Here is a 14,463-nt window from a genome sequence, read left to right on the forward strand (position 1 = left end):
GTGGATATAGATACTTTTGTACCTGTTTCCTCCAGCATCTTCACAAGGTCCTTTGCTGTTGTTCTGGGATTGATTTGCATTTTTCGCACCAAAGTATGTTCATCTCCAGGAGACAGAACACGTATACTTGCGTACTATTGTTTGTACAGATGAATGTGGTACCTTCAGGCGTTTGGAAATAGCTCCCAAGGATGAACCAGATTTGTGGAGGTCAACAATATTTTTCTGATGTCTTGGCTGATTTCTTTTGATTTCCCCATGATGTCAAGCAAAGAGGCACGGAGTTTGAAGGTAGGCCTTGAAATACATCCACAGGTACACCTCTAAATTGACTCAAATGATGTCAATTAGCCTATCAGAAGCTTCTAAAGCCATGACATCATTTTCTGGAATTTTCCAAGCTGTTTAAAGGCACAGTCAAATTAGTGTATATAAACTGACCCATTGGAATTGTGATACAGTGAATTATAAGTGAAATAATCTCTCTGTAAACAATTGTGGGAAAAATTACTTATCTCAAGCACAAAGTAGATGTCCTAACAGACTTGCCAAAACTATAGTTTGTTAACAAGAAATGTGTGGAGTGGTTGAAAAACAAGTTTTAATGACTCCAACCCAAGTGTATGCATGTAACCTTCCGACTTCAACTGTAAGTACAGAGAGATCCTTGAAAACCTGTTCCAGAGTGCTCAGTTCCTCAGACTGGGGCGAAGGTTCACCTTCCAACAGAACAACGACCCTAAGCACACAGCCAAGACAATGCAGGAGTGGCTTCAGGACAAGTCTCTGAATGTCGTTAAGTGGCCCAGCCAGAGCCCGGACTTCATCCCGATTGAACATCCCTGGAGAGACCTGAAAAATCGCTGTGCAGACACACTCCCCATCCAACCTGACAAAGCTTGAGAAGATCTGCTGAAAAGAATGGGAGAAACTCCCAAAATACAGGTGTGCCAAGCTTGTAGTGTCATACCCAAGAAGACTCAAGGCTGTAATCGCTGCCAAAGGTGCTTCAACAAAGACATGAGTAAAGGGTCTGAATACTTAGTGGACTCCAAAATTACTGGCACCCCTGACGGCAATGCACATACAAACACTTGTAAAAATATAAACAATATAATTGTAGAGATAAAACTCAAAATACCAACATGTGAGAAAGACTGTACTTTATTAAATGTTTCAATGGAACCCACCAAAATCATTTATTGATTTAATTCAAATTCAATGCCCTCCAAATCCAGGTTTCACAATTTTAATGGCACCCTTAAAGATTATTGTAAATAACATCTAGCAGATTTAAACCAGGAAATAAATTAAACTTATTTCAGTTTATATCTAAGTCTTAATGAACTATATTGAGCCATTAGGGTATACAAATGAAGTATAAGGCATGCAATATCTCTTTACCATCCAACACCATGAAGAAAACAAAATAACTGGAGGTTCAAAAGAGACAGATGGTCGTAGACCTTCATAAATCTGGTAATGGCTACAAGAAGATCAACAAATGATTGAATATACCACTGAGCACTGTCAGGGCAATAATTAAAAAATTCAAACGATATGGAACAGTTAAACCTCACGGGTAGAGGACGCGAATACATTTTGCCCCCCAGGAGAGGGAGGAGGATGGTGAGAGAACCAACATAATCCCCAATAATCACTGTGAAAGAATTGCAGGCCTTGGTGGCTTCTTGGGGTCACCAGGTTTCAAAAAGCACCATCAGACACCACTTCCACAACCACAGGCTCTTTGGAAGGGTTGCCAGAAGAAAGCCTTTTCTGACCCTAAGACACAATCACTTGAAATTTGCAAACATCATTTAAATTATGACTGGAAGAAGGTGCTCTGGTCAGATGAGCCCAACATTGAACATTTTGGTCAGGTACAGCATGTTTGGCGTTGAAACAGAGATGCATACTAGGAGAGGCACCTCATATCCACTGTGAAATATGGTTGTGGGTCAGTGATGTTTTGGGGCTGTTTTAATTCCCAGAGGTCCATGGGCACTGGTTAAGATTGATGGCATAAGGAATTCCACGAAGTATCAGGCAATTTTGGCTGACAATCTGGTTGCCTCTGCCAGAAGGCTGGGACTTGGCCGTAGGTGGACTTTCCAACAAGACAACGATCCAAAACATACCTCAAGATCCACACACAAATGGTTCTGTGACAACAAAATCAATGTGCTGCCATGGCCATCTCAGTCGCCAAACGTCAATCCAATGGAAAACCTGTGGGCTGAGTGGAAGAGGGCAGTTGATACGTGCAAACCCAAGAATGTGAAAGGATCTTGAAAGGATCTGCATAAAGGAATGGTTCAAAATCCCTCCAAATGGGTTCCTTAACCTTGTCAAACATTACAGGAAAAGACTCCATGCTGTTATCCTTGCCAGAGGTGGATGCACTAAGTACTAAATGAGGATTGCCAATAATTATGAAGCCTTGATTTTGGTGAAATGTATTTTGTATTAAATAATTGTATGATTCTGGTTGGTTCCATTGAAACATTAATTAAGTACATTATTTCTCACATTTTGGTATTTTTTATATTGTTTTAAAGTCTTTTTTGTGCATTGCCAGTCAGGGGTGCCAGTAATTGGGGAGCCCACTGTATGTAAAAGTGATACTTCAGTTTTTAATTTGTAATAAACTTTCTCAAAACGTGTTTTTGCTTCATCATTATGGGGTAGTGTGTGTGTAGATTGACAAGAGGAAAAACTATTTCATACATTTTAGAATAAGTCTGTAACGTAACAAAATGTGGAAAAAGTCAAGTGGTCTGAATACTTTCCGAAAGCACCGTGTGTCTCATGGACATAATGTCAGTGATCATAATTGTACATGGCACTGAGTATTTCCATTTAGGACAGGCATGTTATTTTAGCTTGGGCAGTTCTATACATAGTCAAAGTGTATTTTGCTGTAGTGACACTCCCAAGACCCATCCAAAGACGTTATTTAACTGTCAACGGTCAATTACAGGTGTAGGCTGTTGCAGGAGAACATTCCTGCAATGCAGGAAATCTAAAACTTGCGGTGGATTTGAGGTTTAAAAAAATAAATAAAAAGTCTGCTGAAGTTTGTAATTTCCACTTTGAAATTTCAGACTGGATTTTCCCTTACATTTTTTTAGCAACCTCAACAAAAATGTCCATTCATTATAATTCACATTTCCTTTTGATGCTGTCGAAAACCTCTGTGGCAGCGTTAGGCAGTCAGGGCTCAGCTATTGGATATAACTAGGAGCTCTTTACAACCCCTTGATGTCTTAGGAAGACTACGCCACATCAACAAAGAGGTCACGACCCTGGAAAGGCTCCTTCTTTCTCTCTGTCCATTGTATTCTCTGTGTTGATCAGTTCCTTTTCTCTTACGCCTCCTCCAAAACAAGAAGCTCTTTCTTGAGGGGCACTAAGACCTAGGTCACAACAACACCGCCACTATCCCCATAGACAGGCCAGGTGGGAGGATACCAGGCCGGAGAGTGTTCAGGACTACTATGGGTTCCCATAAAATGTAGGAGTCTGAACCTTGTGTTGCAATGAGGACGATGACTACTGATAAGCCAGGGTTTCTCTTCCAAGGGCCAGAAAATATATCCTCTAACCACACAGGGAGGATAAACAACACATCATACCAGGTGTAAACTCCAAACAGAAACTCCAAAATGCGCTGTTATGGATGGTTCATTTGGGTCCACTCCGAAAATGTTGTGATGCGTGTTATGCAGTTGCAGCAAAGCGCATGCAAAGTGTGAGAGCTGAGATAAAAGCATGCTACGGAATCTTTGACGGCAGCAATGACTTGAGGAAAGGTGCAGTCTACATGATAACAGCAAAGCCAGAAACGGTTGCAACGGGCAAAACAGTGTTTTATTAGAATGAAACTAACTGAACTTCATGACTTCTTCCAAAGAGATCTCGAGACACAGCCAACAGCAACCTATAGGCCAGAGGACTGGTAGGGGAAGCTATATGAATAAGGGCTCGTTGTAATGGCTGGAATGGAATTAATGGAACGGGTCAAACACATAGATACCACATTAGCCTCCGTTCCATTTATTCCATTCCAGCCATTACAATGAGCGCATCCTCCTATACCTCCTCACACCAGCCTCCTCCGCTATAGAACTATATGAAAACATAGGGAAATGGATACAAGCCTTAAAAGGGAAAATCCACCCAAAAACTATTTGTTGGTAGTTTTTTCAGTACTCCACTGTTGATACAGTTCCAAAATGTATTTTATGTGAGCAGTCAAGGTTCTCCAGATATTAGACTTCATGATGATGGTAAATGTATAATTTGAGTGGATTTTCCCTTGAAAATGGGTGTGATTAATTACTTGTTCATCTTTCTTAAAAAAAAAAGTATCTACCAAAACCAACACGTTCAGGAAATTGTTCAATCTAATAATGGTCAACCCTCCCAATGTAATAAAGTACCAGTTATAGGAGATTATATCCGCAGAAACAAAAGGGACTAGGATCGTTTCACGAAAAGAGTGCCTTTTATTTTAAGTAGGAATTGTGCACCAAAATAGAATCAGAAGCCGTTTAAAATAAGCCACATGAAAAATGCAATAAATCTGAGAATTTGTTTATAAAAAAGTGATTTGTTGTTATAACAAGGTTGGTAACAACATGCGAAAATCAGTGTGGAAATCTGTTGCAGTGCAAAGTCAACTACAAAACCCACAATGCAATGCTCTCTCTCTCTGGGCTGGCTGGCTAGCTAGCTAGCAAACATAGCTACACACAATAATTCCAAAGTCAAGATCAGCAAGTTAAGTGGCTGTAAAAATCACCTGAACAATTTAGGAATCCATCTCACAGAGTTCAACTTGCAGTTGGTCTCCGCCAAGGTGAGTGCAGAGTACATTGCTATGGCAACAACGGCCCTTTCCCCACAGACACACAGGGTTTAGGTAGCCTAGCGGTTAAGAGCGTTGGGCCAGTAACCGGAAGGTGGCTGGTTCGAATCCCGAGCAGGCGAGGTGGAAAAATCTGCCGTTCCACCCTTGAGCAAGGCAGTTAACCCCCATACACAACTGCTCCCTGGGCGCCAATGACATGGACGTCGATTAAGCCAGCCCCCCTGCTCCTCTTTGATTCAGAGAGTTTGGGTTAAATGTGGAAGACACATTTCAGTCGAATGCAACTGACTAGGTCTTCCCTTTCCATTGCGAGATGGTATTTGAAGGAGAAACTGAGTTAAAAAAAAATTGGTACATGGCTTATATTGAGCACATCTAAGCGAAATACATACTTTGTCATGAAGATATACTGTAAACAGATTGATGTGTTTTTGCTCGTTTTTTAAACCTCTTTTTCTCCCCAATTTCATGGTATCCAATTGGTAGTTACAGTCTTGACCCATCCCGGACTAGGGAGAGGCGAAGGTCGAGAGCCGTACGTCCTCCGAAACACGACCCAGCCGAGCCGCACTGCTTCTTGACACAATGCCCGCTTAACCCGGAAGCCAGCCACAACACTGTGTCGGAGGAAACACCATACACCTAGCGACCGTGCATTGCGCCTGGCCCGGGAGTCGCTAGAGTGAGATGGGACAAGAACATCCCTGCTGGCAAAACCCTCCCCTAACCCTCTTTCGGACAACGCTGGACCAATTTTGAGCTGCCCCATGGGTCTCCCGGTCGTGGCTGACTGCAACAGAGCCTGGACTCGAACCAGGATCTCTAGTGGCACAGCTAGCACTTAGACCACTGCGCCACTCAGGAGGCCGGATGGATGTGTTCTAGACAAGTAAGCCCATACAATCTATTGGCTGATTTGGCGATCTGGAGTGCAGGTAATTGTTTTATCCCCTATATTATTATTGTTTTATCCCCCCTTGTGTTATCCCCTATATTCAGTGGCAAGAACCATGTAGCTTCTCAAAAGGCACCGAATTGGTGGAATGAACCCATGAGAGAATGGAGGGAAAGCAGAGAACGAAGTTACAAAGGTTAGAAGGATGGCATGCTGTAGGATACATACCCTGCTTGGCTACAATCTCGATAGGGCAGGACAGAAAATACACTATAAAGGGATCTTCTGCCACTGATTAGGACTATCCTATAAAAACAAAAATAATAAATATGCTAATTAGGAATTAACTCTGAAAAAGACACTCAGATCTACAGGTTAAAAGATGGAGCAAAAAAAGTGTGCAGTAAAACAATCAAGATTTAGAAAACTAAATGAAATCCTGTATTTATTTATATGTATACGTGTTGTGTGAGAGTTGTGTAGTCAGTGGTTTGGGGACAAAAACATTTTGTATGTTGATCTTTTAAAAATGAGGCTACTAGCCATGTGTAAAGAGACTAAAAAAAGACCAAACTTGTTCATCGTACAATATCAGAATATCAGCCGCACATAAAGACATTGAACGATAGAACAGTACAGTTGAATCACTCCTGAAAGAAGTGGTTTGCATAACTACTGCTTCATAAACGTTTGTCACTGATTTATACCTTCGGAGTTGACATCCCAATAAGAGGCCTACTCACTGATTAATATCAATGTCACAGGCAGAATGTAACTTGTGGCAATGTATTACTACTGTATATGGCACACTGATAAGCTAGATACGAGTAAATTAAAAAAACAGCAGCATAGATGTACTTCTATTTTCTCCTTAGGACAGAAATATATATATATATATATATATATATAACATTTTAAAATTTAAATCAAAAAGAAATGGGTTCGGTACACCCAAGTGTAAAAGAAGCTTGTAGCTCAAAAATTCCAGAATAAAAAGCTACTCGAGTGATCGGTGTAATACGAAATGAAGTGCCATGGAAATAGTTTAGCTGTCCATTTCCTTTTAGATTCCAGAAAACAGCCACAAAAAGGTGATAGTATTCATTACTGAGAGAAGCTGAACAATAGCTACATATAACTGTGTGCATATATATATATAAAAATACATCGGTGTGCTAAAATGTCCTCAGTGCTCTGGAATTTCTAAGTCAACATGCACACACCATTGTAAACGTGAGAGAGTGACGTGTTGCATGACTCATTTGTGATTCAACCGGTGTGATCCTTAATGTATAGCCTTAACAAAATATTCTAAAACTCAATTTGAGAATATTTCAGTGAAAACTGACCGGACTCCCAATGAACTGCTGAGCAGTCTGACACATGAATCAATCAATAAGATCAGTTACTAACCAATAGCACATTAATTGATACAGTACTTCTAAGCTATAAGGAATAACCTTCAATTAACAACCTACATCTTCTTGTCCAAGATGTAGGCTAAAGTTGGGTAACCTGATAGACATTCAAACTGCTGAGTGTTCATTGGGGGGCATCCTGCCATTTTCCATTGAAACTTTGTATGGAATTAGGACTGGCGTCGTTTTCATTCATACCTTCCATTGCGCATATCATGTTGCCTCATGTTCTTGATGAAGTGAACCTTCTTGAAGCTCTTTGGTCGGGGTGAACCTGAGAGGGTTCTGCATCTACAAACACACCAAATAGATAAGACTGATCAAAACAAAAATGTGATTAAGTGGGATCCATTTGAGCCGGGAAGACCACATATATTTTTACAACTCTAAACAGAGAGCCAGACCAATACAATACCGCAGCAGCATGACGTTCCCACCATCACTACCCCACAGGACATAAAAGTACTCCACAAATCAAACTGAAGTGAAATTATAGTCCCCCCCCAATGTCATTATCTACCTAAATACTTCCCCGGGTAAAGCTGTTTTTGACTTGTCAAGTACAGCTCTAAAATGAGAGGAAAATATGAGCAAGCCAAACTTATGTTTCGGGGCGGCGTGCCGTGTTGTGCGGTCTGTGACAGTTGTTGCTATACAGTACCTGCGTAGAGGGGCGTTCTCCTCAATGTCTTCCAGTGTCTCCAAGGAGGAACGCTGAGAGATGAGCCTCCGTCTGTGGAGAAAAGGATAGAAGAAGAGAGGGCAGGGGGAGAAGGAGAGAGAAATAAAGAGGCAGTTGTTAGGAAAGATGCTGGTATGGAATTTACAAGCAACTTGCGGTGCTGCTAAACAGCTCTGACCTGGCCATGGAGGGGGAAAGGCTGGACACAATAAGAATTAGGCCTATTTCTAATATTTTATTCTGCATTGCAAGATTTTTTTGCGAAATATGATTGCTAAATTTGGTCAAAGAATTTTAAAAAAAATAAAAAGACCATTATATGAGTATTGGACAACCTTGCAGAAATCGTCAACACGGTCCTGTTCTGAACGCAAATATAGAAGATCTAAAAGCAACAGTGATCAGCAACGACAATCATTTTCATAGTTCTTCAATGGTCTGGAGAATGAATGAGTAGCCTAAACTAACTAGACCTCATGTGCCTCCACGTCAGATTTGAGGCATAGCTAAAACATCCACAGCTGTGTGCTGTGCTGCCTCTTACAGAGCTCAGAGCTGCAGTCACTGAATCAAGTAATCACCCACATCAACACTGCCTGGCTGCCGTCGTCAATGACCACTGTTGTGCTCGAAATTCTGACCGGCAGCCTCTGTGTGAGATCATGTAGAATGGTTAGAACAATCTAGAGTCAGGCACTGGTTTGGTCGGTAACTGAGAGGATAAAGACAAGGGATGATTCTGAAAGCATTTTCTCATGTAGAACGGTTTCCTCACAGACAGGCCTTTCTTTCACACTTGGGTTGCGTGACTCAACAGGCAGAGCCACATCTATTAGGCTATTGCTGCATTTATTTAACTAGGCAAGTCAGTTAAGAACAAATTCTTATTTACAATGACGGCCTAGGAATGGTGGGTTAAATGCCTTGTTCAGGGGCAGAACTGCAGATTTTTACCTCGTCAGCTCGGGGATTCGATCTAGCAACCTTTCAGTTACTGGCCCTCGAAACACTACTACCTGCCACCCCTATATAATAGGCAGCCAGCCCTACTGAACATGTGAGATTAAGCCTATACAAGCTCGAGAAATGTAATCTGGATTTTTCTAGATTAAGTCATAACCTTACTTATAAAGGACAAAACAAGAATTACAATCCATCTCATGAACCATGGACTTAAATTCACGGTGGAAGAAAAATAACTACCAGCACTGTCCACTAGTGTTGCTGCAGGAAACCCTAGGAAATGTTCTGATTATGGATAAACTGATAAGATACTTGTCTCTCCGTCCCTAACAACGGGAGTCGTTGTCCACAAAGTGGCATGGCAGGCTGTCTAGCTCCAGCCTATCCTTTCTTTGGAATGATGGATACATGTAATTATATTAATACTTTTTGGAATATTCGATGAGGGTTGTTGACGTCAACTGCCTGTATTCAATGGAGAGAAATGCTATGCTACTTAGCCTCATGCCATGAATATGCATAGCCATCTCGAGACAACTCCGATATAAAGTGTTTTTTCTCAAAGTTGCGGGGATGTCACATTCTACTTATTTCGGTACTCGTAAGAACCTAAGCATTATGAAACTTCTTTTGAAGCTTCTATCCGTATTGGTGGGCGGGAAAAAACACCCCCTGCTGGAGTGAGGCAGATTTTCCGCAGAGTTGGGCCTCTCTTTAGCTGTCCAGGCAGGTTTTTGAGATCGGAGACAAAACCCCCATGTCGTTACCTACACGGGGCAAGCGGCCGTCACGACGCTCGTTTAATGTGAGTGGGTCAGAGGCGCAATCATCAATGCCGGGCGTACACTACATCACTTTCAAAATCCTAACATCGTGTAACAGTTAAGGTGTTGGCTTGTAAATCGCTGGACCTAGGTTTGAGTCCAGCTTAAGCAAAGTGAGGTGTAGAATCAATGATGTACAAAAAAGTATTCCCGCCCAAATAATAGGCTTTTGCTTTCACTACACTTTGTAACCATAATTTACTCAAGTGTTTCCTTTATTTTGGCAGTTACCTGTATGTCTCTCCACCTTCTCCCTGGAGAACATATTAACACGAACAGCTAGGCAATAGCAGTCAGCTGAACAAATACAGGCCTGGTTCCAGGTACTCCATGACAAATGATTAGGTTCACTCAATTACAGATGGCCTACTACACCATCGCTGTTTTTGAGTAGAGGACAAATAAAGTCTTATAACACAGAGACATCTTTCCTTTTTTTAAATGTTTTTGGACAGAATACAAGTTTTCCTTTGACTAATAGGTTTTTCTTTCACAGTTCGTACGGTACACAACTGAGCTCTCTGAAAATCCAGCTGGCATGAAAACTAGTTTCCACAGTTCAGCGGGACACTAGGATTTTGATCCAGCCACTGTAGATGAGCAACGGCAGGCCAGACAGGACATGGTTTTTGGCAAAGGACAGTTTCCACAACAGTGTAAACTGTGGACACAATAACACACAGACCAGACCACTCATTCACTTCAGACAAAACTCTGACGCGACCAGCTATTGGATGTTAAACTGAGGGTAAGGTTGGATGTTGGATCAATAGAATCCAATCCAATGGTCAGACTCCGAAGCTTCAACGTAGAGCACAGGCTACTTTGGATTCTAGCCTCCTTCAACATTGAAAGAACAATGGCATCTGTTATTAAGAGCTGCCAATGAAAGACCCTATTTGTCTCTTTGTTGCCTCAAGTGGTTGTTTTCAAGCCCTGTTGAAATTAACAATGAATCATTTCAAGCAAGGTCAATGATCAATCTTCACAATAAACGTAAAAACAAAATCCATATATAACCTGTCTGCTATGCTTGCCGTTTTTAGGTTACGGCGCAGTAGTGCTCTAGAATATTACAATAGTTTCACATGCACACCCATTGGCAGCCTGCCATGGACATTGCCTTCCCGTTCCACTGTCGGGTGACGGAGTGGAATTAAATAGGTCGTTCCACATATTCGGTGCCTTTTGAAAAAGTGTAACTTGGTCAAAATAACATTTGATTTCACCAAATTATTGTAACAGAATGTCAAAAAGAGCACATGTTCAACTTCATAAGAAACACAAAAGATAAAAGGAGGACCAAGGCACTCCTCATATAACTAATTCAAATGCCTTTATTTGTATGCCATGTTCAATGGAACCAAGATTTTTTTTAACTCACTCGCTTCGGCGTTATGGCCTTAGTCAGGGAGTATGAACACATTTTTCCCATCAAGAGGTTAAATAAAAACATTACTATAGTAAGTACCCATTAAGCCCAGTGCAGTCCCCACAAATATTTTACTGTGTTTTATATATATTTCCACACTGGGGTTGGAATAATACTGTGAAATTGTAAAGAATTATGATGATGCCCTTTTAGTGTAAGAGCTGTTTGAAAAGAATGGCTGAAATTTTTGCCTGTTGTGGTGGGATGGAATTTTGGCCTGCCTGGTGATATCACCTCTTTCCCAATAACAGCAAATGATCAGTTTCCCCCTCCCCAGTCAGTCCTATCAAAACTCTTTGCTAAGAAGCTATGTTTCTTTTTTACCATTTTAATTGAAAACAATCACAGTAAAGTAATTAATTGTTACCCAGAAATTATTTGAATATTGAGGTAAAAAAGTCTGCATTAGACATTTAAGTACAAAATAAAGTAACAGGGTTGACCATTACAGGGTTGATGATTGCATCTTAAATCAGCTATAAATCCCCTTGTGACAGGGGGAATGGAAGCTTGTTGTGTGCAACCGGGAGGCGCAATTGAATGCTTCACAAAAATGCTTAAGAAAAAAGAAAAGAAAAAGAGTCGAACCTGTCTATCTATGGGTAACAGGGTTGATGTGTTATGCTCGACCCGCTCATTTTCCACCACAAAACAGAAAATGGCCAGACATCCTCACCATATTAAAACGAGAGTTCAGTTCATTTAATAGGGTTGACCTTAAAAACGAGGGCGGACGTAAATGAATCACATGAAATAAATCATCTTCAGAAATGACTGTCAAACCAACAAAATAACTATGGCTTTATAATGATGGAGAGAAATGTTTGGGTTAAGTAGCTAGTAGTGCATAAGTAACAGACTCTCTCAAAGATAATAAGCTAGCTAGCTAACTTTAGCCTAATGCTACAACGTTACCGACAGTATTGGACATTTTGAAGACTTCTGTTTGCAAGTCCATAACTATGGATGTTATTGTTACACTTTCTGATCTAGACTCTTTTGTTGGATCTTACTTTCTTTCTTTCAACCAGGGGAGTGTGCAAAAGGGTGCCAATAAACCCAACTGTATATTGTTCAAGACACAGAACCGTGTGGTTAGTTGCCCCCGCCGCACCTCCCTGATTCAGAGGGGTCGGGTTAAATGCGGAAGACACATTTCAGTTGAATGCATTCAGTTGTACAACTGACTAGGTATCCCCCTTTCCCAGTGGCTTGACATAAAGTAAAAACGCTGAATCCATTTCGTCCTCCATCCCTTAAAATAGCATGTAGTCTAGGGTGAGAAACAGTGCAACTAGCATTGTGGAACTTGAACTAGTGAACTTGTATTCAGAGATCCATTTTGGAACTAAGGAGTAATCCATGATGACGAGCTTGTCTCAAGACTCATTACCAGTAATGTTTTGATTGCGGTGGCGTTTTTAACCATATCCCTACAGCTGCTTGGAGCTTTTGCGTACAGTTCAAGTCTCAAGGGTTTCAGAGGAAAACTAGCCTAAGTATGCTGCTTACATAAACATGTGATTATGCCAGCTATGACATCACCGAACAATCAACCTCCTACCCTAAAGGATATGACTCAATCACACAAAACTGCAAAAGGACCAGACCATTGTAATGGCTTTTATACCGCATGTGGTTTCTCTGCTATGGCTTCCCTTGGCTTCATAGTCTCCTCATAGTAGGCTTCTGAACACAACGACAACTTCTGAAAAAATGGTTTAAAACATGGGGAAGACTTTGCAATGCACAATTTAATTAACTGCCTTAAAAACTGTCAATCAACAACCATTTCTATGAAATAGATTGTGTGCCAACAATACTCACTACGCTAAATATACATTTACATTTAAACCGGGGCAAACAGATCAACAGCTCAGGTGGACACACCTTTAGCAGCAAGACGGAGTGGGCGTCTTACACAATGCCTTTTCCATTCCAGCCTAATTTATGAGTCTAGGTTGAGCAGGAGAATACTGCAGCCTATGTAGACCCAGCCATCATCCGCATGCATTCAAACCAGAGCACACCGAACAAGAGGATGGTTTTAAGCAGCCCTGAGCTCTGGCCCAGTATCTTTTGGCACTTGATCTGAGGGTTGGGGGCTGGGGATTGCTGGCTGGGAGCAGAAGCAGGACTGGAGCCCAAAAGAGAGAGAGAGGGAAGGGGGAAAGAGAGAGATTTTTTTTTAAATTAAAAAACATGTTGACTCCAATGCTTCCCACACTTGTACCAAGTTGGCTGGATGTCCTTTGAGTGGTAGACCATTCTTGATACACACTGGAAACTGTTGAGTGTGGAAAAACCCAGCAACGTTGCAGTTCTAGAAAAATTGGTGCACCTGGCACATACTACCATAACCCGTTCAAAGGCACTTAAATATTTTGTCTTGCCCATTCACCCTCGGAATGGCACACAAATACAATCCATGTCTCAAGTCTTAAAAATCCTGGTTTAACTTGTCTCCTTCCCTTCATCTACAATGATTGAAGTAGATATAACAAGTGACATCAATAAGGGATCATAGACTGACCAGGTGGAAGCAATGTCATGGAAAGAGCAGGTGTTCTTAATGTTTTGTACACACACACACACACACACACACTACCGTTCAAAAGTTTGGGGTCACTTAGAAATGTCCTTGTTTTTTTAAAGAAAAAATGTGCTTTTGTCCATTAAAATAACATCAAATTGATCAGAAATACAGTATATACATTGTTAATGTTGTAAATTACTATTGTAGCTGGAAAGGGCTGATTTTTTAATGGAATATCTACATAGGCGTACAGAGACCCATTATCAGCAACCATCACTCCTGTGTTCCAATGGCACGTTGTGTTAGCTAATCCAGGTTTATCATTTTAAAAGGCTAATTGATCATTAGAAAACCCTTTTGCAATTATGTTAGAACAGCTGAAAACTGTTGTCCTGATTAAAGAAGCAATAAAACTGTCCTTCTTTAGACTAGTTGAGTAGCTTCAGAAAATCATCACCCTATTCTTGTTCTGAGAAATGAAGGCTATTCCATGCGAGAAATTGCCAAGAAACTGAAGATCTCATACAACGCTGTGTACTACTCCCTTCACAGAACAGCGCAAACTGGCTCTAAGCAGAACAGATAGAGGAGTGAGAGGCCCCAGTGAGCAAGAGGACAAGTACATTAGTGTCTAGTTTGAGAAAGAGACGCGTCACAAGTCCTCAACTGGCAGCTACCCGAAAAAAACCCACCAGTCTCAACGTCAACAGTGAAGAGGCAACTCCAGGATGCTGGCCTTCTAGGCAGAGTTCCTCTGTCCAGTGTCTGTGCTCTTTTGCCCATCTTAATCTTTTATTTTTATTGGCCAGTCTGAGATATGGCTTTTTCTTTGCAACT

At 41.1% G+C, this 14,463-nt stretch overlaps 1 protein-coding gene across 2 annotated transcripts in view; it reads right to left on the minus strand.

The window, feature by feature from the left end:
- LOC115102930 (CDK5 and ABL1 enzyme substrate 1-like) overlaps window positions 1-14,463 on the minus strand; it is a 32,322-nt gene that overhangs the window by 14,326 nt on the left and 3,533 nt on the right. The window contains exons 2-4 of one of the 2 annotated variants that reach the window (XM_029623382.2): window positions 7,851-7,922; window positions 7,388-7,480; window positions 6,000-6,077 (exon numbers count right to left, since the gene is read on the minus strand). In XM_029623382.2, the coding sequence (XP_029479242.1) occupies window positions 6,000-6,077; window positions 7,388-7,480; window positions 7,851-7,922 (243 nt within the window). The remainder of the gene's footprint in view (window positions 1-5,999; window positions 6,078-7,387; window positions 7,481-7,850; window positions 7,923-14,463) is intronic. The other variant, XM_029623383.2, reaches the window with a different exon arrangement.

Source organism: Oncorhynchus nerka, linkage group LG20 (assembly GCF_034236695.1).
Source record: "Oncorhynchus nerka isolate Pitt River linkage group LG20, Oner_Uvic_2.0, whole genome shotgun sequence".
Classification (NCBI taxonomy): Eukaryota; Metazoa; Chordata; class Actinopteri; order Salmoniformes; family Salmonidae; genus Oncorhynchus; species Oncorhynchus nerka.